The sequence below is a fragment of the Magallana gigas genome, chromosome 1 (genome assembly GCF_963853765.1).
Source record: "Magallana gigas chromosome 1, xbMagGiga1.1, whole genome shotgun sequence".
Lineage (NCBI taxonomy): Eukaryota > Metazoa > Mollusca > Bivalvia > Ostreida > Ostreidae > Magallana > Magallana gigas.
In genome coordinates, this window is record NC_088853.1 from 68,972,710 (window position 1) to 68,999,806 (window position 27,097).

Below are 27,097 nucleotides of genomic sequence, written 5' to 3' on the forward strand. Positions count from 1 at the left end.
ATAGTCATAACATTTATTTCACATGCGTTAATGTTTTGTTGTTTTTTTTTAATATGAAATATATTATATTTCCACATGTAATATCTGACGTACATGTTTTCATAAATTCTAATAGAAAATAAAAGTTATTTAATGTTTAAAACTAAACAAAGCGCCTGGTTTCTAACAATGGGCATTCGCAGTAATGATGTAAGGTTATTTCAGACATTGACATCGATGGAATTAGCATACATGACTTTCGAACGTATTTGATGTCTAATAAAAAAGTTGTTTACAAGTTAGGCGTGTTTGCCTTTCCATGATATTATTTAAATTTTCTTTTTCTTTTTTTACCAGGCTGGTCAATGTAATATCTCATACATTGTTTTTTTTATAATGCTTAACACCAGACCTTAAATGTCTACATTATCTCTATTTTATGTGTTACATACTTATCACACTAACAGAAAAACATTAAATAGGATAAAGTTATATTTAACATTATATTCCAAGTGATTTATCTGTGATAACTATCTTGATAATACCTGCGTGTCGATAACCAGGAAAATGGTAATGGCGATATCCCCCCGTGCTTTTTTTGTAAATTTTCAAGAGCAATCCCTTTCCTCGTTTTATTTCATTTCATTAAACGACAATTATTAAGTACTTACCAATAAAATTTGTTTTTAAAAGAGGAAATGCGTTATAATATTATATCATTACAAAGTGGACGATTTTTACTTAAACGATATCTTCAAATTAGTAAACTTTGATAATTTGGGGGATTAAGACCCTCTTCTACGGCACCCTTTTTAACGAATGTCTACGTGAAACTATAAACAGAATTCAAAAAACGTGTGTGTTTCTTGATTTGTTTTCTGATGTCCGGGCTCGTCACAAAGATGTATGCAGTGTTTGTGGGTGTTGGAGTTTTTGCCTTTGCTAATGGTTATGGTGAGCCAGATCGTTTATAAGTTTAATTTACATTTATTTATAATGAAATCGGCCCGAATATTGTATACATGTAGTTGGTAAAATTTTGATATTCAAAAAGAAAAGTTTTGTTCGTTTGACTCAACAGATTAAAATAGTTTTGTTTCTTTTAAGTAACCAATATTTGCTCTGGTTACTGTGTCTAAATACACGTACAAGGATCGTGACATTAGAATAATGTAATGTGTGTTTTGTTATAGTACTGTACTACATGTAAGTCAATATTTCTTAACAAAACGCTTAGCATATCAATTAGAAGAAAATCGCATTGTTGCACGGTCAATTAGTTTATTAAATGACGCTTCACGTGAATTGGTTCTTGCACTGAATTTGAAAATCAAAATGAATATTGGAATGTTTTTTAAAAACATTGTTCATTTATCTGTTTTCAATGTTGCGTGTAAATTAATGATGTACATGACGTTACAATGGGTTGTAGTTCACCTAAAACATTTTACTTGAAGATAGAACAACATGATATGGATCTGCAGACCATCCACAGCTTGTCATAGTGGGTGCTACTTTAACATATACAAATAAAATGATGCCTTATTATCGTGCCGATAACTCTGCCATTGTATATTTTCTCAATATTTCATTCACAACACGTGATAAACTCAAAATTTTAATTAAATAATATAATTATGATATATAAAATAGACTATGCAGTCATTGTGTACAATGTAAACAAGAGATGTTTGTGAAACACTTATGCCCCCATCCCTTGGAAAAATCCACAAATAAAATGAACGTAAACTGCAAATAACTAGAATTTTCCTACGTCCAATGGCCATAACTCTGTCGAAAATTGCTCGATCGAACCCAATATTACACTTGACCTCGATATTATCATGATAAACCTGTATACCAAATTTCATTTCAATATGTTCATCCTCTGCGAAGAAAATGAGCGGAAACTGCAAAAAACTAGAATTCTGTCGAAAATTGCTCGATCGTATCCAATATCGAACTTGACCTAGATATTATCATGATAAACCTGTATACCAAATTTCATTTCAATATGTTCATCCTCTACGAAGAAAATGAGCGGAAACTGCAAAAAACTAGAATTTTTCTACGTCCAAGGGCCATAACTCTGTCGAAAATTGCTCGATCGTACCTAATATTGAACTTTACCTAGATATTATCATGATAAACCTGTATACCAAATTTCATTTCAATATGTTCATAGTCTGCGAAGAAAATGAATGGAAACTGTTGGTGGACCGACCGACCGACAGACAGCATCAAAGCAATATGCCCTCCCTTCTTCGAAGGGAGGTATAATTAAAGAACAATTAATGTCCGCAAAAAGCGACGATGGGAAAAAAAATTTGGATGCATATATCTTTTTATCAAAATCGTCCGGTTTTTATTGTACCTTTAAATGATGTTGTTATATATATGATTGTATTAAGCAGAGGATTGATTTAGAAATGTAATTACTTATAAAAAAATAAATTTTCAATTTCCATATTAATATACATTTCTTTTTTTATCGAATTGTAGTTTTTTTTTTGTTTTTAATTCGAAACAGTTAATGTCGCCCTCAACAAACCAGCATACCAACAGAACGCATACAGAGGTAACGACCCATATGACGCCAGTAACGCTGTAGACGGACGTAAATCAGACCTGAGATGGGATGGAGGTCAATGTGCTGTATCATGGGGTGAACAAACCGCCACCTGGTGGGTGAACCTGACTTACATTCACAGCATCCATCACATCACCATCTATTTCAGGACGGACAATAAACCATGGGGTATAGTCACATTTACTAAGAGTCCACTAAGATATAAATATGCTTTGACTATAGATGTATAGATACCTTAAGTGTTTAGCCCCACATATCACCCAAATTCTTATTGCCTGACGTCATGACGTCAGGCATATCTAAGGTTTAAAAGTTGCAATCTCCGAAACAGTGCAGACAATGGGACAAGCAATATCATGATATTTCACAAAAATGATTTACCGATGCATGTTTAAGATGTCAGCATTTACATTCACAATTGAAGAAAATGTTATATGGCATGTTATAACAACAGCGAGCAAGAGTTTTCAAGTGAAAGGGACGTTCCCCATGCAGTGCACGTGTGTAATCCTGATTTAAAAATAGATAAGGCATTCCACCATATTTGAACGGTGAAAAAAGGGGAGGGGGTCATCGCAATAAGTTGTAACATATTGTCTATTACGGTACAATGTAAGTAATACATGTAATTGGCGTTGGATTATCATTATTGCAAGAGGGTCATCAGTTTGGGTTAAAACAAATATATATTTAAACAGCTGGAATGTTTACTGGAGGAACTAAATCGCCAAAGCGGGGTGTGACCCGATTTTCGTTTAGTTGGGCGATTTCATTAATCTTGAAAAGGGGTCATAACTTGCGTGTCTTACTAAATGTAAATTACTAAATTTAACAATTACTAATCAAGCTAGTGTGTTTTTTAATTCGATAGAATTCTTCCAAAACATCCGATCCAAAGTATAATATACATGTATGTAGCTGTTACAAAACAAATGTCAAAAAATTCATCTGACCCCTCTGCCAATGGATTAGTTCATTCTTTGTGTGAACGGTAATAGCAGGATTTCGCGCCATAATATCATTCATAATTTTTGCGCGCCGAATAGTTGACGAGTCCGTTGAGACCATGCGAATACCCCAGAGCACACCATGTGTTTACATCACAGGCACGTAGCATCGGGGGTTGGGGTGAGGGAGGCTGCTTCCCCTCCCCACTGTTTTGGCAGCTGGCACTTTTCTTAAACTTTATAGGATAAATGGAAATAACATGGACCCCCCACTTTTGTAGGAGCATGCAATAAACGAAACTGCAAATAATGAATTCTAATTGAACTGAAGTTATAGTTAGGGTTTTTTTTCATGAATTTGAGAATTCAATCTTTTTTAATTGCTTGTCAAGATGATTTTGATGAAGCTGCCCACACATATTAAAAAACAATACGTGTTTGTATACCCTTTCATATTTCATATGGTTGGAAATTTTTAAAAATGCCTTTCATTTGATTTTGCATCTTAATATAACAAATACAATTTTAAAAAACGACTATTTACTCTCCAGCTTTCAAGCTTACATGCACTTATATGATATGTGTACATTCCTAAAAACTGAATTAATAAAATGAATGAATTTCAAGTGATATATATGTACATGTTCTAGATTTAAGAAAAGACTGACATTTCGTCTTAAATTTGCACGTTCCGTTTATAAATCTATGATCAGCAACGAAAATTAAAATTCATTTCTGATAAGATAGCCTAATTAATACATGCATGCTTCCATTGAATAAATTTGTTTAGTCAGGCAAGCTTTTTGGAAAGCTATTACTTGTAAGAGTATAATAGTCTATCAGAATATTGTGTTCTGATCATGAAATAAAATACGACTGTACATCAATACGTTACACGTATAGAACAATATCATTTAAAACCAGAAAGTGTTTGAAACTAATCTTCATTAAATTGTTTTCATGGAAATTAACCTCAACAATAACATATCCTCAACCTCAACAAAATTATTATAAGTAATATCAACATTAAAATAAAATAATATATAACTTAGACTTCTGATTAACATCCGATTATTACGACACTATATCACATCACTATTAAAATGATCAGTAATTCAACATGCTTAAACCTGAAATCCACTTGTTATAACTACTAAATAGAAACAGATCAATACCGTAACCATGTAACGTTAGATTTGCCCAGTCTCACGGTAGGTGTTAGCACGATAAAGGACCCTCACTTCTCTTGTAAGCCGCGGTGTGAAGAAATGGGTAACAATGTGAACAGAACGTTCTTCTTGGGTACACTGCTTCTTTTTTAGAAAGGTGTTAATACTCAGTATCATTTGATGGATGTTGAACAATTGAAATCTAAACTGTGTTTAAACATATGCTATATGTAGGATGTTAATATCTATGAAATGTATCTGGAATGTGTTACTATTAGATATAAATGAGTATTTTAAGTCCACGATTTTTCACGAAATAAGCTTTTTCTACAGAATATCTGCACGGATATCTTTAAAAGTGCAGTTTTACCTAGAGATAATAGTGTGTAAGAATCCTAACAAATAAATCTATACTGTGTCTTTGCAACGAATAATAGGCCAAGTGTTGCAGTAGGTATTAGCACGAAAAGGAAATGTACTTCTCTTGTTAGCCTTGGTGTGAACACTAAAGGTATTATTGTCTTTCCACAAATTTATTTATAAATTAAATTTGTTCTAACAAATTTAATATTTAAATAAATTTATGGAAAGACAGAAAGATAACGAATGCAAAGCGTTTTTCTTGAATGAAAAGTTTTTTTAGGTTTTCATTGAGTAAAAAGACTTCTTTATCACCAACCCGTGAATACTCAGTATGAGTTGATGGATGTTAACAACTGAGATTAAAATGTGTGATAATACGTTTATCTGCTCTTTGTCACTAATTTCCTATTAGTAATTTTCTTGTTTTAATTTTATTTCTGTCTCCTACATGTAAAGTAAATTATATAGACATATTGTGCACGTCTCTAATACACGGACGAATGCGATTTAAGAACTTCAATAATTATCTAGCTTTATTAATCAAAAAAACTAAAAGAAGAAATAAATATTATTAATTTATATTATTTTTGATGTTTACTGCAAATTCATTTAATGTCAACAGTGCTTTATGCGATTACTTTGTACGTACTCAATACAATAGACAGACTACAGTAAAACAGAATGTGTTAAATACCGTTCATCTTAAGTTGTGTTTTTTTAAAACTAAACAAGCAAATCAAACACGATTTATATTTAGGTACTACAGTTATCTAATTTTACTGCAAACCCTTCAGCTTTTTTCACAATGTTAAAAAAATAATGAGTTTCCTCTTTTACAGATACGGCATCATAAGTTGTCTTTAATACCATATGTTTGGTAAACTTTGTCTAGCTACATTGTTATGTACGTCCATTAATAATTGATTGACATGTTATGCAGGTCCTTCGAATTCGAATACTATGGTTTTCATTGGATTCTCTGTGTACGTCTCCAATACAACAAACAGATTACAGGGAACACTGTGTTACAAGGACGACAACTTTACACTAGCCACCATACCTGCTGTCTTCAACACCACGTGTCCTGTACATGGACAGTACGTCATCTACTACAACGAGAGACTACCAGGAGTTACCTATCCTGATGACTACTCTGAGGTTGTTGTCAGTGACCTGTGTGAGCTGGAGGTATATGGTGGGTGTAAAGTTATACTCCTTTCAAATTATGCTCAGAATTAGTTAAGGTACATGACGTAATATATCAATAAAAATTAACAGACTGATGACATATGGTCCTTTATTTGTTGGTGAAAGTCTCAGTGTTTGTATTTTTCCTCCCACGATAAGAATCAAATTGCATTTAAAAGAAAAAAACTAAAAAAGCTGTGGAGTAAAGTAACTGAAGACCGTCTTATGTAACTGTCCATTTTAAAAATTACACGGTTGTACATTAAAATCTCATCTAACCCATTTAGAAATAAATTGCATTACCGCATGGTGCATATTTTTATATCATATTTTTACCCTTAAATATCTTATTCATATCAAAGGTTGTCCTGCTACCGGATGTTACGGGTCAAACAGTGCCCTTCCCTGTCCAGACGTTAACTGTCAGTACTGTCACATAGAGACGGGCACCTGTTATGGCTGTAAACCTGGATATCAAGGTTACCGATGTGAACTAGGTAAAACTGTCTATGTGCAACTCTAAGGAAAACAAAATATGATTAACATTGTACGGCTATAGTCTTTACATTTAAAATCTTTGCAATTAACAGTGCGATCGTATGCAAGTAACATTTATACGCAATTTCACACTGTAAAATTATCTAGGATATTTTGTGTTTAATTCTGCAAAAAGTTATGTGTAGAAATTAATTAAATGTTAACATTCAGTTTGTAGTTTTCGCTGTGCTTGCAGAGGAAACATTCAATGCTCAAAAACACATGATAAACCTTACCATGTGGTATAAGCAGAATTCACGTCATAACGCGTTTTGAATACTACATAAATTATAAATAGATTAAAGGGGGGTCGATGGTCGTGGCCATTTTTAGATTATTTCAATCTCTTTCAGAAGAAAAGCTATATATTAAAAAAATTAAGGAAAATCACACATTTAAATGATAAAATATATATGGATTTTTTCCTTAAAAAAATGAAGTTTACAGCCGAACAAATCATATCTAAAAACTTAAGGTAGAGCTGATGGTTAATGTTTTGACCATTAGGCACTTTGGTAGTGGATAGTTTGGTTTTGTTTCTATTCTCGTGCTAGTTTTTAGAGCTCACTGTTCTTGCCAGCGCTTCGCGCTTGGAACATGCACTCGCTATAGGTTGATAGAAAAATAACACATTGACTACTTAGAAAGAATAAATTTCCGGTTACGTGATTTTTCACACAGATCTCATTAATGAATGAACGCTTAAAAAGCTCATATAACGTTTATTTATTTTGAAAATAATTTTTTTTAAACACTCTTAAATCAAAGTATCTTTTTATTAGTTTACATTAGTTAAAATATGAAGTATTAATGGCGTTGTTTTAAAATATCCAACTAAGTTCTACGGTAGTTTAAAGGTACAAATGCAAAAAATATATTCACATTAGTCCGCGTAAATGTTTGGTCTTTTCCGGAATATGAAGGAAGCGACTGTGCAGAAAAAAGTAACCTAACAAGCGGGCTTTGTACACATGTTTTGTAATAATTGCTGCATGTATATTAGATGCACTCGGGCTGATATTGGAGTCTCGGGTCAATATGGGATGTGATACAGATGTTGCCATGTATTATGCTCTTAATATCAGAGTATTAACTTATCGTTTGAGTGCTGATTTCCCAATACGTGTAAATATTTATACTAAATTGTTTTATAGCTTGCGACGAAGGATTTTTTGGAACCGAATGCAAAGAGACATGTGGACACTGCCGCAATGTTAGCCATTGTTCCAATATCAATGGGACATGTTTGACTGGATGTGATGTTGGTTATAAAGGGGACTTGTGTAAAACTCGTGAGTAGATTCGCATGTAAAATATTTTGATTGAAAATAGATTTATAATACAAAGAACATCTAAACTTTAAGAGAATGAAAAATTATTTGTAGCATGTGACAGAGGGTTGTATGGTTTTGAATGCAGTGAAACATGTGGACACTGTCGTGACCTAAATCAGTGTTTCAATATTAATGGAACATGTTTGACTGGATGTGATGCTGGTTATCAAGGGGACTTGTGTAAAACTAGTAAGTGTTTTGTTTCATTTGCTCATTTTTAATAAACATTTGTTTAATATTAAAATATTTCTAAATCATAAACGTATTTATTTCTCCTTGATATCCATATATAAATGAAAAAGATACGTTAACGCTGCATAAATCAGTAATTTAGAATATGCAAGAGATGTGTTTTGGCATTCAAACAACGCAATGTTAACTATAATCTTTTAAAGAGAAATGATGCTTTACATTCACCTTTTGGACATTGTTATAGTATCATTAATACGAATATTATTAAATTTTTAGCTTGTGATAAAGGAAAGTATGGATCCGAATGCAATGAAACATGTGGACACTGTCGTGATGTAAAACAGTGTTCCAATATCAATGGAACATGTTTGACTGGATGTGACCCCGATTATCAAGGAGACTTGTGTAAAACTCGTAAGTGGAAGAATTATCCTACTATACATTGATATAGTCATATACATTGATAGATGAGATAATGAAGTAATAAAAATTTAGATATAAAAGTGATAAGGTTAAGGAAGCATACGGGCAATTTGGAGTCTTAATCTAAAGATTGAAGAACTGTTTTGAACCAGTCCAAACACTTAGTATTATCCTCTTAAATAGATGGCAATGCAATAAATTAGGAAAGTACATTAGTATCACATTGATGCATTATCACGTGATAACTTTAAACAGCTTACGTATATCCCTTAATATAAAATGATATAGAACACTAACCCGTGTTTTCCACAAAACCATAAACATATCAAGGATAGGCAAAATATCTCAGTTTTATCAAAATAGCTGCGTGAATCCTATATTCTCCTTTATTAAATAGATATTAATATCTTTCACAATAAATCTTCGTAACTTTTGCACGGAAAACGGTATGTTGCACCAAGCAACACAAAACACGGGCTTCTAGCAGCACTTTTCAAGTTAAGCATTAGTCACACTATTAATGCATGTTAAATTTGGATTTCAATGAATACGGGGCAGTGTTGTTCTAGTCAACTCTAGTCAGATATTTATATCGTAAACAACGGCAAAGGAAAGTCTGGCCGAGAAATAAAGCTAATTACATATCTTTACTGAAATGACTGACAAAATTAACATCTCTTCCAATATTCTTATATTCAATTTTTAATAAATCACTCTAAAATACTTTATTAGAGTTCTTAGATTACTTATATTTTGAAAATGTTCACAAAATTTTCTGACATATACACGACATTTACCTTTTCAGGCATGACGTCAATTTATGTAATATAATTTAATTTGTGAAATAAATTGTCTCCAGTATTTTTCATTTTTTTGGTCTAAATTTGATTGTTTAGATATTTAAATAGGTACATCTGTGATTTCATGGAATTGCATGCAACTCAGATTCCATATTCTTTCTTTAAACCCAGCATAGATAGATAAATAGATAATTGGACAGAGAAACAGACATATAGATATATAGAGGATATCTATATTGTGTGATTTTATATTTGCTCTATCCAACGAGTTGAAATGGTGTATATATTCGCGAGGCTTGCCGAGCGAATATATCCATTTCAACGAGTTGGATAAAGCAAATATAAAATCACCGATTATAGATGTTCTATTTAGCTCATACAATTTGATTTATATTATGAAGCTTTTGAGACAGTCCCTTGTGTGACCCAAATTGGTTTTTTTTTTCAAAGAGTAAAAACAATGATGCAACGTTGTGTTATGCGGCTATTGTGACCTTGCGCAATACAATTTAGTACGTCATTCCTGAGATAAATCTAACTGTTTTAATGTAAAGTTTCACTGAAATAAACCTTAAAATAATATTTTAGCTCTAGATAATTTTTCTTAGAGCTTATTTACTTGATTAAATGGAAATTCTGATCAGAAGAGTTGAATAATCAGTTTTGTTGACATACACAAAGTTGCGAATGCTCGTTAGTTTGAATTGACTCGAACGAGGCCAGGAACAGTGGTTGATGCATGATGTTTAATAAAAAACAAACACTAGGCTAGCCTTATGATTCAGAATTGAAAATAGTGAATAAGGATGCTTACTGGTGGTGGAATAAAAGTCTCATGAAACATTATTTCGGTAAGTTCTTGTATATTAACACAACCAGAGCGCTCTGTTTTCATCGCGTCGTCAGGATGAACTCTTTGATAGTTAACGTTATTTGTAGTTTTATAAACATTACAAAGCAAATTGAAAGTTGGAAGTGGGCTAAATTTATCAAAAATCTTGACGAACAAGAAACAGGGGTCTTGTGGTTACGGTTATGAATAACTTTGCAAAAAAGGTGTGGGGGCCGGGGCTAACCTCCCCCCCCCCGCCCCCCACTCACAATAGCCCCCCGGTTCCGACGCCTGTGCTACGCAGTTATGTGTTTTCCTTCATATTTGTAATTTAAATCTTTGACAAAATCAATTTTATATTAATTTTGATATATGATATAGTAATGTTGAAAGTACTAGCAAATCTTCGAAAATAGGTCACAAGAGTTGAAGCAAGGGGCTGTGTCAAAAGTATTTGATATATCATCACCCGTGTGATATAGCAAAGGTTTATCACACGGGTAATATACACCACACGTATGAGATAAATATTATTTATACATTTTGCTAGCTTGCTCCGTTGGATATTTTGGACACGACTGTTCGGATACATGTATCAACAGTTACACGTGTGATGGTTGTAACGATGTCAGTGGTTCATGTTATTATGGCTGCCGTCCTGGCTGGATCGGATACTTTTGTCAAAAAAGTAAGTTTACATTTATACTTCTTTATGAATAGAATTGAGTTATTCCTTTTTTTTAAAGTTTTTTTTTAAAGTAATGATGTTACTAATAATATTGATTATGTTCAATTCAGTGCAAAATATCATTAAATGAAAAACTTGAAGAAAAATCATAAATAACAAGTACTAATGATTGTTATATGTTTCCAATACTTAACACAGTTACCAATAACGACAGATATTTTTTTTACATTAATTCGTTGGTATCAGAAGGTACTAAGGCGTGTTTGTTTTATTACTTCACATGTCAATGGTTTGTTTACAAGTACGTGTTAACATCGTTCCTCAGTGTGGTTTGATCTAGGTTGTCTGCTGCAGCCTCTTACTTTAATATTCGCATATTGTATGTATATCTCGATTTATTTCCAATTTAATACGTTTGCGCAAAACTGGATGTTATCGAGTTTATTGAGTTTGTGTACGATGTTACCAAGTATGCATTAACCAGTCGGGGGCAATACACCCAGTGTATCATGGGTAAGTAATTTGGTAAATAATGCATATTGTCATAAAATATAATACGTTAATATCCAGTGTATACCAGAATGCTAAGAAGTTTTTGTCTAAAAAAATCTGAATGACCTCGATAAGTTTTCAATGTAATACATTTGCGCAAACCTGCACGGCATCGAGTTTATTTATAGAGTTACCAGGTATAAACCAGCCGGGGATAATACACCCAGTGTATCGTGGATAAGTGTTAATGAATTGGTTTTTAATATATGTTTGTGTGGTACTTTAATAATTGTTTTATAGTTAATCATTTCCTAGGTTTATGAATTATTTCTGTTTTTGTAAGCAACTTAGTGATGGTGTCTCTCATAAAATAAATATAAATACACCATACGCTTTTAATCTTTGAACTTTTCATTTTATATTAAAGGTGTTATACCTCCTAAATATTTATTTTTTGCTCATTTAGTTATGATATAACATTTTGATTTATTAGTCCTTAATTAAAAAAAAAACACCTTTGTTACACGAATGACGTCCCAGTCGGTCACTGGTCACTAAATAAATAATATGATCATAATTCTATACTGAAAGTGAAAATATAGTAGATGTTATTCAACTGAATATATTTAGGACCATACAGACGATTGCTTCATAGTTTCCTGGAAGACGCTGTGGTAGATTGAAATCAAGCCATTATTTGTTTTGATTTATATTGACGGTTTTATGCCTTCATATTTCATTTAAAAAAAAATTGTTGGGAGTTAAAGTTAGACGACTGATTTATATCAAACTTTTTTCTTTAAAAAGAAAGTGAGGATATCTGTTGATAAATCGAATATAGTAACTTAAACGGTTTCAAAACCAATTAAAACTTTAAAAATTATTTGTTAATGTTGGCGTTGGTGGTGTTGTTTCCTTTTTTATTGGTTAATGATTAATGTTTTTTTGTTAGGGGGTTGCTTTTTATTCCAGCATTTTTTGATCATCAAATTAATATAAAAAAGTAATTGCACTGCCTAAATTAACTTTATTCAACTTGCTTTGCAACAACAGACGATGTAAGTATGACTTATCCAATCAGCTACTTCTGAATTACTTGTTTGGATTGTTAATATACTTTGCTGTTGAAGAGCGTAATGTAGAACAATTATTTCTTCTCTAAACCTTCAATTAGAAATAAACATTTTTTTAATTAGATGTAGGTGATATTAACTGTTGTTATTTAAGATATGTTTATTATTTAATACGATGCATGCATCAATATAAAACTCAAATACACAAGATTTTTCTTTATTATTTTAAAGCGTTTAAAGTTTTTGCTAAGCAGTGCTGATATTAATTTATTTTTATATATTGTGAGTACTTAAAGTATAAAGCTTAGGAACAAGACCAACTGGTTTGGATATATTTATCAATTTTTTTTTATAAATTATGTCTTTTCAGATGTCATTTTCGAAGAAAAGTTAAAATTGAGTTAAAATAGCATGTTTTATTTGACAAATTCGATTATTTAGAGTACGTGCAAATTGTCGTAAAATCAAAAAAAAAAAATATTATTCTGATTTCGTCCTTAAAAAATAAGAAATTAATAAATAAACAAATGAAATTAAAAAAAAATAATCTCATTCTATATTATATTGTTTATTACAAACCGACAATAAAAATGCGCAAAAACTCATTTTTTTCAATAAAAAGTTTTGACTTTATTATTTCGGAAATCAAAAATATATATACAGAATTAAACACCCAAAATATCATTGTAGTAGATATTGTTACTAAGTGTCTTCCATGCCCCTTAAAATGTATCTTACCATATGTAAGTACATGAAAACTTAATTGTAGTACAAATTAACTTTATAAACAGTGGTTTATATATATATATATATATATATATATATATATATATATATATATATATATATATATATATATATATATATATATATATACACCACTTAAAAACAAACAACCAACATTTTATTTTGATTTGACCTAGTCCTGTTCTCCGTCCAGATGTTAACTGTAGGCACTGTCAAATAGAGACGAGCACCTGTTAGTACTTTAACCACTGGCCACACTTAACTTATATCAGGTATGAATATTTTTTTTTCTTTCAAAGCCAATGATCCCGTAAAAAAGTATGTTTGTCGATTTTTTTTGGAGTTTTTTAAGTGGCCGTCAGATATGCTGTAGTGAATCGAACATATGAAATTTCGTTTTGTTTTTGTTTTGTTTTTTGTTTTTTTTGTTTGTTTTTTTTCTGTAAAATGGTGTTTGAATGCAGCTAGTATTATTTTAAAAAGTGGTGTAATTCTTTTTTCAGCCAAACTTAAAGCAGAAAAGTACACTTTTCTGGGGGACATCCTCCATCACATGTCCCCTCAGCAGTACGGATAGGCGAGTCTCACCGATGACGAGAGTGCACATGAACTTTGAAACCACTGAATTCGTTTAACATTAACATTAAAGAATTAAGTAAAAGGATTCTAAAACAATGTAGGCCAAGCTTTGGTTCTCAAGATGACGTCATAATGCTGCATGTACGTCTCTACACCATGATGTTATTCATGTTAAGTAGTACTGCTGAGAGCATTATACTTATTAATGAGCATTAATATACGCCCTTGGTCGATATGTAACAGGGACCAAGTTTGTCTCTGCTGGATTTGAATCTGCGTTCTTAGGAATGTAATTAGATAAACTCGCCGCACGTCTATAATGTATACATATATTCAGAGAATTAAATTTCGATTATTGTATAATAGCAGTGTTTGGAAATTTAAAACAAAATATTTTTCATATAATAATTTAAACATAATGTTACGTTTACAAAGCGTTAATAAACCTAAAAAAACGTTTTGTATAACTTTACTGTGATTGCGCTCTGTTTTACAAGTTAAATTCAGATATGAATTAACCTTTTTGCTGTGCAGTTCTTGTAATAAGGGAAATGACTCACTTTTTTTAAATACTGCGATTATTCGCCTGATAAGTTGAAGATTTATTTTCTTTTTTGCATAGACAAATGAATATTATTTATACATGTTGAGTAATCAAAACGATTCAAGCTTATCTTGCCCATAATAGGTACATGTATGCAGTACATTTATAATGGAGAGGAATTGGATAAAAATATGTAAATGCTCTGAGAATTACAGCCACACCAGTTTGTAATAAATAAAAACGTAAACCATATAAACGGTTACATATCATTCGAAGTTGTATTCAGTGAAACCGTTAAGGAGGCTGGGTGGTGAACAGATTATCCATCAGATCTATCTAAAATCTAAATATATAATCGGTATAGCTATAAACAGTTATTCTAAATAGAAACAAATGCATGCATTTTAACATTACAATTTGGGTATTTTCCTATATTTTAATATAACGGTCTCCTTTTCAAGGACGTCAATGTATTAAAGCTGCTTGGTCCGATTTTATATCAAATTTTATGCACGCTTTTAAACGATGGTTATGCTAAGTATATGTATAATAATAGACATTGGAGTAGTTTTCCAAGTCAATTAAGCCAAATTTCAAAGAAGAAAAATACGTACACAATTTGCTAAAAAAACAAACGACAAAAGTGTTTTCGCCTCATGTTAAATTTAACCCCTAACGACGAGATGGGTATGGTTGTATTACGACCTTGTCTTCGCTTTGAATAAAGGTGGAATTGATCAGACAAATTACAAATAAACATGTGTACGTTTTGTTTGCTAATATTTCTGAAGTTTGCTTTCTTTACATTTGGGAAATTTAATGGAGATGTCCAACCCCCCCCCCCTACCATTTTTTTTTTCTTCAAAAATTCTTATTTGTGCCAGTAATAGAAATTATAGAGAGCGCAGTTCGCCTGTGCAAAGCGAGCTCTACCGGCAAGGCGTGTGTGAAAAGAAATTTCGACTAGTTGCACATTCATTCAACGGATTATTTTGGCGTCAGTGAATCGGACCAGTAATGCCTTGTTTTTATCGTCCCAGTAGTTCCCTGTAAATATGGTTTCCTATTTCACATTCTCACGAGAACAAGATAAAAGACCATGTACATGCATTGTAAATATACTACTGACACAAAGTAATTCCATTACATAAGACTAACGAGTTATCGACCGTTCGAGTGACGTCACAATGGATTTCTTACACATTGATCCGACTGTAAATTTTGACCAACAATGTAATTCATTAATAACGTTTGATCTCATTACACTGGATAGCTTCTCGCGAGAATCAAAGTAAAACTTTTGAGAAACAGATATATTGTGTAATTTCAAGAACATCATGCTTTTTAAGGAAACAAAACAATATATTTCGCGTAGTTTATTAAGGGTGTTTTCAAAGAGACAGATGACACTTGACCAGCGTGAACTTTGACGTCACGTTAAGGGGAAATTACTCTAAGTAGTTATTGAAAATCTGCTGAAATATAAATACCAAAATCTTCTTAAACTCTTGCAGAGCTAACGGATGGGGACTTTTCTTCAGAGATAGGAAACAGTTGTAACTTTCTCTCATTCGGATGAATGCTCACATTTATTTGATTCACAAAAGTATTTTAACAGTAGTTCAACAACATTGTATCTGAGATCAATTCTATTCATAAATAAAAAAAAAATCTTATAATTATGAAGAATGAAATTTACTGGAAAAAATAGATATGTGTATATTTTTTTTTGGCATTCAAATTCATTTACGTTAAGTTGCTACTTTTATTTTTTATTGATTTATCATTTTTCATTATTTAATCACATGCTCCGATCGCCCCAACGATCGCACCGTGAAACATATTATTGAAAACTGATCCAAAGAACCAATTTTAGAGAGGGATACACTAAACACCCAGTCAACTGGTTTGACACAAAATACAATAGAAAAGCAGTGGTTTTTTTTTTTATTTCCAAAAATAAGACGAGGAAAAAATCGGACAAAGTATACACAAAAATAAACAAACAATATGGTTTAACATGTTAAGCATTATATCATGATAATGTGTAAAGTGTTAATTTCCGCGCTTGCACGGGCTATCATCTAGTACCCTTATATTATACCGTCAAAGCCAAATCCTGACATTCCTGTCTTTGTTGTGAAGAACGAGAATGGTGAAGGGAGGCCAAAAAAAAAAAAAACCTTCATAGAAATCTCCTGCTCTCAGTAGTGATCTTCAACTCTGAGGATCATGTAGAACTAAAACCTGTTCAAGCTCCAAGGAAGAAGAGAAGTATCACTAATAGCACCAAGCACACTGAAGTATTAGAAAAGGATGCTGAATCAGAGGATGCTGATGATGATGATGATGATAATCAGATTTTTTTTATTTTCACAAAGATAACAAAATCGGTGCCTAGGCTAAGAACAGGTATCCCATGGGTCTCTCTTGATCACACTGGTGACGACCAGAATGACAGAGTTGACAGGTTATGTAAGCCGTACCAGAAGTTGATGAAGCTTGTGTAGCTAGTCAAATGAGCAAAAACTCATTGAGACATGATGTTATTGATAGAGCTGATGAGGTAAGTACATCTATTATTGAAGTTACAGGGCATTACCCCCACCCCCTCCCCCTCCCCCGCCCTGTAGATCCAAGAGGACCAATAAACCACCCCAATGGATACAAGATGGAGAGTATGCTGTAAATATGGTCTTCAGGGCAATGTTGAATGCAGTTTTAGATAAAACATACGGTGTATTAAAATCAGTTGTTTTTAATTTTTGATATAACATATTTGTATACTCAAAGAGCAATGACTAGGATGTCATTTTGTATAGAGGGGGCATATATGATAGTGTGTTTTAATAATTTAATTTGTTAACTATACAACACGACATTATGAATTCACTAATCTAAAATCTTCATACATTATTTGCGTATATCTGTTGCAAACATAGTGTTACCGGTAATTATCTGCGCTTATTGAATTTTTAATAACACATAAAAGCATACAATGCTGTTGGTTTTTATTTAGCTTACATATATAAGTCCTGAGGGTAGTTTATGAGATCCGTGTTTATCATTGGTTGAGGAAGATTCTCGCAAAAATCTTTGTACTGATCAGGCTGAGCGAGAAATATTATCGGTTAGTTGGGAGGTCAATCTTGGTTACTGCTATTTAACTATGCATGCATATACATTAATTATTTACGAAAGACTGAGTTGAAATCCCATTAATTACTTTTTTAAAAATATTGTCTTAAAATGATATGTTTGTTGTTATAATGACTGCTTAAATTGCAATGATTTACCTTTTTTACATGGTTTATAATGAAAGTATAATAAATCCATGAGAATCTGAGACGTGGCGTTTTTTATTTATCCGATACAAAGAAACATTACCCCATATTGTAAGTTTGATATCTTCATCTATGACGGTTGTTTGCCATCCTATAAAAGGTACCTTGTACTAGCCTTTTTATATTGTATGTAAAGAGATCTCAAAATCTTGTATAAATATAATAAAATATATTAATTAGTAAAACAATATCCACTGTTAACATATACTATGAACATACAAATACTGACATCACTTAGCAGTAGTACAAAAGATCACTGTCAAAGTTATTTGTGTAAACATAGCATTAATATACATGTATGTAAATGAATTTTTTTTTCATTATTGTGCATTGCTTATGTATTCAAATAACTACAACATGCTTGAGAGTCAATCAGCTGAGTAATTTAAAAATACATTTAAAAAAAAGAGGTTAATGCATTTTAAAAAGAGGCACACTGAAAGTCATATGACCATTCCTTGGACTTTCAATGCATACTGTCCCATGTTTATTTTAGCTGTTCATCATACATGGGTTAAAGATGTTCATTTTGAATAGTTAATTGGTTTGGAAGTTAAAGTACACCTTCGGCTGTAAAATGTTGAGGTTTTCTTAGTCCATAAGAGGTCTCGTTTGTAGGAAAGTTGGAAAGTTCTTGTTTCTTTGCTCTTCTAGAAACAGTTGATTGCAAAATTACAAGGAACTTTGTTCTTGAATTTCTTAAAAAAAAAATATGCCTTTTAATATCGTGTACAGTCTAACTGATATAAACTTTGTTTGAAAGAAAAATCACTTTACCTGTTTATTAAAAACATTCCAAGTGCAACTCCGATTACAACTAGTAAAATGCAAAATCCACCGAGAACTCCAATAAATTCTGTTTTCCAGTTCTTCGATGTGACTTCATATTTTAATAAAACAAAAGGAAATGATAGTTATTTATCCATAAAAGACACATTCGGGACTAACACGGGTTTTTTTTTATTAGAAATAAGTAGCAGAGAAAATATGTGAAAAAAAAATCTTCTAACGATTAATAATATTTCTAAATTTGAAAAAGCAACATCTGTACATGTACCAAGGTTTGTAATCCAGATGCATGTTCGTTTGTATATGAATCTACTTACATTTACCATCTGGAGCAAGAACAGAACATCTGGCGATAGGGTATCCTAAAAAAATAACAAATAACTTTGTTCTTTATTCTGTTGTTACATATGGCTCATGTAGAACACAGCTCGACGTTTAATATATCATATTCATTAGCTTTGCACAAACCTTGGTGGTCATAGTTTTGTCGATTTAAACGCTATTAGGTTAAAGTTTAATCTCTCAATTTATTTTATATGCCCATATTTACGTCTAGGTAAGCCATTGTCAGCATTTATGATTCATGATGTAAATATACATTTTTGAGCAATTGTTTTTGGCCTATATTATTTTATTTACATATTACAGTGGTTAATCTATAAATGCAGTTTGTAAAACAGTCATGCACTTTAATTTTTTGACATACTTTAGAAAACAATTGAAAAATTCTGGTTCCTCGAAATTCAAAATATTTCCTGCAAATCATTTGTTGGATACATTTCTCAATTGTTTGTTGTCGTTTATAATAGTTATCGTTCGTGTATTGTGAGAGTGTTTTGAGTTTGTAATCACCAATGAAGTAAGTGAAGTAAGCTTAATCGTTGCTATATTCTGCGTGTTCGTTCTTGATCAGAATTGTGTGTGTAATTTGTCAAAATAAGGATGTACATGAAACCACTGCGTGTTATGCAAATTAATAAATTTCGGTATTGATCTATGGTTACACATGCATGGGCATTATACCGCGGGCAAGATGCAAATATACAATGTCCCAAGACATCCTTGATTAACATTTTGCTAAATTACTTGAAAATCATAAATACACTAGAGAATAAACCATGTTAATGCAAAATTATGAAGAATTTCCAAAATTTCTTTCTTAAAAGATTTTTGCAACTCAACAGGTTTCAATACCCGGCTAGAAATAAAAGAATCTACATGGATTTTGAATTTGAACAGACCTTAATGCTTTCCAAATCTCCATAAATATGTTTTCGTTCCTGTTATATTTTTTAACGAATGGGACATATTTCTTCAGTTGTTACACTTCATAATGATTCTAATTATGTTGATTTTATTTTTTTTAATTTTCTAATCAAAATATCAATGAATCAAGTATAACTTACCAAAAATTTCAACTTCACACAAATCAGTATAAGCATAACCAGAGTAGTCATCAGGGTAGGTTACTCCTGGTAGTCTCTCGTTGTAGAAGATGACGTACTGTCCATGTACAGGACAGATGGTGGTGAAGACAGCAGGTATAGTGTCCCGTGTAAAGTTGTCGTCTTTGTAACACAGTGTTCCCTGTAGTCTGTCTGTTGTATTGGAGACGTACACCGAGAATCCAAGGTAGACCGATGTGTAGAAATTAGAAGACTCTAAAAACCAACACATGTGAATAAATATAAAGGTATTTTTATTTAAAATAGTTACTAGTGACATTTTTGCAGGTAGTTTTATAATTTAGACGAGATATAAAGTTAAAAATGACAGGTTTCTTAAGAAAAATATGACATCGTGCTGCTTAATGTCACTTTTTTTTGATCAGAGGAAATTATACTCAATCGATCGCTGAGAGTTGCAACATGATACCAGTGTTATTCATTCATAATATTATTTTTTTTCTATAACTTTACATAAAGTGAAAAAGTTTCTTTTTAAATTTCTATTTGTTAAATAATGACTGACCATTCTTTTTAAATATTTGGTATTTTTTCAATTTTGTGACAGGTTTCGAAGTTTATAATGTATTTATTGGTTCTATTTATAAGTTGACTGGTTAAATTGCCCTGTTAATTTATTTCATTTTCGTTACATGTATGTTGAGTAGCTCCATTTGTTTATTCGATAATAAATTTAATAGTTTATTATAGATTTTTTTAGGTTGTTCTGCTCTTTTATAATTACGTTTATTTTGTATTCGAACTGGGTTTTTTTCTTCTGAAAACCAGAAAATGACATTAGTTTTCTATCTTTTTTTTTATTTGTGTATGTACGCTAAGTAGGCAGCATATCTGTTAATCATTATTAATGAATTCACTATCATTTCTTTATATTTATAATTACATTATTTAAATTGATTTTAGCAGAAATTTTTAGAGATTGCAGGACAACCATCTAAACCATAATTGTTTTCAAATTCAATATGTAGTATTCTTTATGTAGGAGTCCCAGGTGTAAGAAAAAAATCTAATCTGGCCTAATATATAGAACTTCTTATTCTTTGTGTATATCTTTTTAGATTTTTTTTTTAAGTTTTGTCTCTGTACGTCTTGATTTCATATTATGTGCTTACATTCCAGCAAATAAAATGTCTAGACACAAACAAATCAATTGTTTAATGATATCAGTTTTAAATTAGTAAATGTGACTATACCCCATCGTAGATTATCCGTCATAAAGTAGATGGTGATGTGATGGATGCTGTGGATGTTGTTCAGGTTTACCCACCAAATGGCAGTTTCTTTAGGGGCTGATGAAACGCATTGATCGCCGTAGGAACTTAAATTTGATTTGCGCCCATCTACAGCGTTCCCTGCGTCAATTGTCTCATCACCTCGAAGCAAAGGATATTGTTGGTATGCTGGTTTGTTTAGAGCAATATTAACTATGTAGAAGAGAAAACATCTTAATGAATGATTACGTGCAGCTGATATAAATAAAATATTGTAACTGAAAAGAAGGAAAATTGTATTTACTTAATTATTTTTTGTAAATAAAAGGTGTGGGCGCTAAAAAGAACCCCCATTAATATATACCAATGTATACACACTTGTGTTTACGCTAAAACGGTATACGTCAAATTCTACATTTTCTCGTTTTACAGTATTTGAACATAACTATTCATATGCATTTAGAGTAATACCAATTGATATGCGGGAAAATTTTTTGCCTTCCAGATTGTCTCGAGTGTGTTTGGTAATCTTATCTGATTTCATTTTTTCCCTGTTGCCTCAAGGTTTATAAAATACATCTTGTAGAATCTAACATAAGAGTAGTGTATTTATTAAAAAAAATTGTTAGTAAGAACGAATGACAAATTTTCCGTAGGTGAATCACCTGAAAGACCTATGAACACGCTTCACAAAATATGGAGGCATAACCCGTTGTCTATAATCTATTTGTTTGCAGGAACTGTTCATTTTTTAATGTACGAAGAATATTTTTGTTGGCCGCAATATCAAACGATTAGAAATCAAAGTACTGAGAGTACTTAAAGACAGGGTCTTGAAAGTTTGAATTTGTAATTGTCCACGTTTTCCTCGAATATGTTCCAAAGATTAAGAGTTTGAATAAGTTGTTTCAATCTAGTTATAGTTATGTTAAAATTCGGCTTTTAGCAATTGCCTGATACTTTGTCCAAATTTTACTAATTCCCGGCCGGGACTGTTTTTCATAATTGTAGAAAATTGACACAACGGTAATTTATGAAAAATAAGACACAAAAGGAAAATTGTTAACCGGGAAAATCAAAACAACTATATTTAAGGAGGCCGATTTGGGGTTTTTTGCGGAAAAACTACAATAGCATCAGTCTTTATTATTTAACCATATGTAATTTAAACCAACTCTAGTTTATTTGCGAAGGTTGATGAAAATCGACCGTCTGGTTCTTTTTTAGGGACCATCTCAAAATAGAGGTACATTTACTATAGGAATATATAAGGAACTGTCATTTTCCGCACATCAAAGCAGTTTTCAAAAAATACTACAATAGCTTTTTTCTAAAATTGTTATATATGATAAGTAATATTATTTCCTACCTTATATGTAAAAAACACAAAATTCTACCGTCTGGTTTTGAGTGGGGGCCATCTCAAAATATTAAAATGCACTAAATTTTGCTATATATTTGGATCATCACGAATGATGAATGGTATAATGGATTCATTCCAAAAATGAGGACAATGTCCTCGAGGATAGCATCATTCTGTATATTAAATTTCAACAGCGTACAATTTTTACTTTTTCTTTTAAGTTATTTCTCATAACGTACTCCTTCAAAGCATCATTTTATCATAACGTCATAAAAGCGCAATGGCAATGCTCCCCTACCGCACAACGTAAAAATCGTGTTGAAAATAAAGATTTCCTTTAAAAATCTAAATATTTTTATCTGTATTGTGTTTATTGTGTTCAATTTTATAAATGATATCGAAAAAAATTCATAAGAAGTATAAATCAACTGTATAATATTAGAATGCGCAAAAACATGCGCAATGCGAACTAAAGTCGGCCTCCTTAAGTAGATAATTTAAATCATTAGATTTATTTAATTTTGTGATCCAAGGGAAAATCCACAAGTCGGACAGTATCTGTTATACAAGGTTAATGAAAACCCCGAAACTCTCAAACTGCTGAATTGCCGAACAAAAAAGTTAACATTTGTATGCCGATAACAAACACAGTTACCTGGCGTTAGAAATATTTCTTTTTACAATACGATTATTCCTGCTATAACAATAAAAAAAAAAGTTCGTCACGGTAGCTATTTTGATTATTTAGACCAACTTATCTGTCACGATTTTCTTGCAGCAATTCATTTAAAATTAATAGGTAAAAATAAATTCGTTCGCCAATTACTACTTTTAACTCGTGCATCATCTACACGAATTACGATTCATTAAAAATCATAAAAATCGATAAAACTACAAACTGGAGACCAAAAGTGAATAAATCAAGTCATGTTTTGGGGCAGACCTTTCCTGATTGACTGTTATATATGTCGTTAAAAATAAAGCAACAGAATAAAAAAGACATTAACTGATAAATTTACAGACATAAGTCAGATAAAGGACTGGTTAGGGAAAAAATAAGGAAATTGTCCAGATCAGTTACTTAGTGCTAATTTTTAGTTAGTTTAATGTCTAGGAAAAAATACTCACATGGCGGTAATATGTTTATTGACAATTGAAAGAACAATATTTATTGTATGACAATTATAAAATGTTAATGAAATTAATTTCAAAAGCGATTTGGTTTCAAATTTTTCGAAGAGCTACAATAAAGGATTTGTAAATCAGATTCTAAACTATGATAAAAACTTGTAGTTTTTAATCTTCTTAAAATTGAGATAGGTACTGTTTATTTACATGCACTACCACAGGGTAAATTAAAAATTTAAAACATTGCATTATCTTGCATAAAACTTGCATTATCTCTGAATTAATAGGTTTAATATTGGTGTGAGATATTTACCGATGGGAGAAAGATCAGCTGAGTTTCTGATGAGAAACATTAAGATATTGATTAAGAATTCTTTTAAATCATAAATATGACTGGTTTTGTCCGTTATAAGTATACAAAAACGTGTGAACTTATGTCTCATAACATTAAAAAAAAAGATTATATATTCCAACTAAGCCGGACAGCATGAACATAAACTTTTAATTTAGTTCCTCAATCGATAAGATTGTATATATTATTTGATTTATTGGTCATACAAATGTATGATCTTTATAGATTTTGCTTACAATGCATTGTTCAAAATTTAAATTCAGTTTAATTAACTAAAGAGTCAATAAACGAGAAAGCAAATTCAGACTTGTTTTTATTTTCTTCGTACAAAATTCCTTTAGAGATGAACAGCAGTCATAGCGCAAGTAGACTGGAAGCAAATGAAACACCTATATAATATTTAAGACATCTTTGTATAACCAGTCCAGATTTTAACTTCGGCTTGCGCATGAAGTTCGGTATTTTTCAGGTGATAGATTAATGTCACATTGCGTTTGGGAACTTTACTTTTGATTCAAACTTCAACCTCTTCTATTGATTAATGAGTTGGTCCACCAACTGAATCGTCGACGGCGTTGTGCTTTCAGTTACGAAACTCATTCCAAAAATATCTTGAACTATTGAACCAGAGCAAGAATATTTTGATCGATAAAGCTATTTGTTTATTTTCTTTATAGAATTTGGTTTATAAATAGAGGACTCAAATCGATTTAATGCGTGTTTTTATAGTATATATTTACTGAAATACATGAACAGTTTCTGCACTATTTTCTTACGCGTAGACCCAATTCATGTGTTATACGCGTGCCTTCCGGTTTGAGACTTCCGCTGACAGTAAACTTATAGACGGGGTCACGTGACGTTTAGCGCTGTTCTTTAACTGCCATTTTGATATTTTTATGTTCCTAGCGATTGAAATCTCCATGATCTTGTTTATGAAATTCATTAAGCCATTTCTTTTTTATCTGAAAATCTGAAGAGGCGTCCAATATATGGTAGACGTGTGTTGCATTTTTTATCATCCTGTTGTTTTGATTTATATTATAGACATACAATCAATTCTAAATAAAATATATTTTAACAACAAGAGAAAATTTAAACAGACTCGATAAGAGCAATATTTAGTTTAACTTAACTATTAACAGATATTACTGATCTAGCTTACCATAACCATGGGATAGCGCAATGACTACAAAACACACACACATTGGATACATATTTCTGACGAACTAAGGCGCCAGGAAATTCAAACAAAAATATAATGGCACTTCAATATCCTGTATACAACTTCATGTGGACGCTCTGAGGAACAGCAATCGTAGACAAGACTCGTCATCGACACGTACTAAAAATATACATTTATACAAACAAAACACTTTGAGTAAACTTCGTGATAATCAACAAATAAAAATAATCATTTCGAAAAAATTCTAAAATCAATTAGTTTTATAAGTTTGGAATATGCAAATAGTTCTCCGGTTGAAATGTTTTTTCCTGAAGCATATTGTACACAAGGGTTTTCCCAGTTGGGGCTCTGACTGAAAGTAGAACGAAACCAATCATAAATAAAATTAAGGGACGATTGAGAAATAATAATTTATTTTTTCTGATAAAATAGTAGCAAAAGTCGAACATGTACCTGATAACGTAGCAATGTTAAGGCTGGAAAACGATATTATTTGAATCATCGCAAAAATACTTTGACCGGGAGTTTCTTAAAATCTATGTTACATTTATTGACAACGATGTTAAAAATAATATTTGATGCATTTTGGTGACGTCATATATACTTTGTAATCACGTGACGGGCGAGTCCTAATATCGCAAATGATGTATTTAAACCACATCAGCGCAAGTGATTAATGACATTAAATCATACATATTTTTTTTTAGAAAAATCCTTTGTTATGTCAAATACATTGAAATTCTTGCTTGATGTTGAAATAGATATTTCGTTTCTGGAAGATATTGTTGAAACAATCCGCAAAATCGTCAAAATAATGCACATTTTCATTAATCAAACGCGATTTACAAAAATGGGGTTAATTCGTAGGTTTCCAAGCAAGATTACCATTGGTATTTTTTACGTACAATATTTTAAAATTGTGTCAATCTTCACCTGCGCCAAGCTTGATTTTACAAGCATTAGAATTTGTTCATTCATTTGTTTACACGCATCAGAGAGAGTCTCCAAACCACTAGTTTGAAAATAGTTTTTTACTTAAAATGAAGCTTTAAAACTGTCGATTATTTGATACAGGTTTTTAATATGAATAAATTATGTACGTCTAGCATTAACGGCTACATCTACATGAAGGAAACATGCCGTTTTATACTGCTTTGACATAATTCACTTTTAACATAAAGATTCACTCCTTGGGAACTATCGACAGGAATGCAGATCGTGACGTCAAAGTTAGTTATGACGTCATATTGTATGAAGTACAGACAAGTGACTCTCTACAAATCGCTTTGGAAACCTTAAAATGCCCACGAAGGTATAGCTGTTGTGTCGAATCGTTCAATTAAATCTACATGAAAATGTCCTGACTTCTTTTTCTCCACATTTATTTAATTTGACCACTGATCGGCATACAGGACTAAACTAGTATGTGCCTATCAGACATTTGGAATTGATCTGAAAGATCTCTAAAGTGACAAAATTGACTAGTTATGACATCCAGTAATCTTTAACATTGCAGTCATTTTTCAGTCACATTTCAGTTTCATTCTGTGCTTATGCTGACATTCAGACGGACATAAAGCAATGGATACTTAAGTCCTTTTCGGTTTCACCGTGTCATATTGAGAATAAAATTATTCAGTAGGATATTCTCATTTTATAACTATATATATATATATATATAATAGTCAATAATTGTAATATTAGCTTGTCTTTAAAATATTTACCAGTCAATACATTTTTAACATTGACGGGTATGAATAAAATCGAGAATTTTTTTTTTT

The 27,097-nt window shown here is 31.5% G+C and overlaps 2 protein-coding genes across 2 annotated transcripts; one reads left to right on the forward strand and one right to left on the reverse strand.

Annotated features, from left to right (window-relative positions):
* The first annotated feature begins 743 nt into the window (after window positions 1–743).
* On the forward strand, window positions 744–6,759 carry LOC136276226 (uncharacterized). Its single transcript, XM_066087658.1, has 4 exons — window positions 744–933; window positions 2,510–2,737; window positions 5,989–6,243; window positions 6,599–6,759. The coding sequence occupies exons 1-4, from the start codon at window positions 861–863 to the stop codon at window positions 6,757–6,759; spliced, it is 717 nt and encodes a 238-aa protein (XP_065943730.1). The 5' UTR covers window positions 744–860.
* Window positions 6,760–17,143: 10,384 nt separating this feature from the next.
* On the reverse strand, window positions 17,144–25,662 carry LOC117686431 (uncharacterized). The gene is made up of 6 exons (XM_066076770.1): window positions 25,296–25,662; window positions 21,270–21,500; window positions 20,017–20,271; window positions 18,928–18,972; window positions 18,599–18,701; window positions 17,144–18,519 (listed from the first exon to the last, which is right to left on the reverse strand). Exons 1-6 carry the CDS (start codon window positions 25,345–25,347, stop codon window positions 18,375–18,377), a joined length of 831 nt encoding a protein of 276 aa, XP_065932842.1. The 5' UTR covers window positions 25,348–25,662; the 3' UTR covers window positions 17,144–18,374.
* Window positions 25,663–27,097: the final 1,435 nt, after the last annotated feature.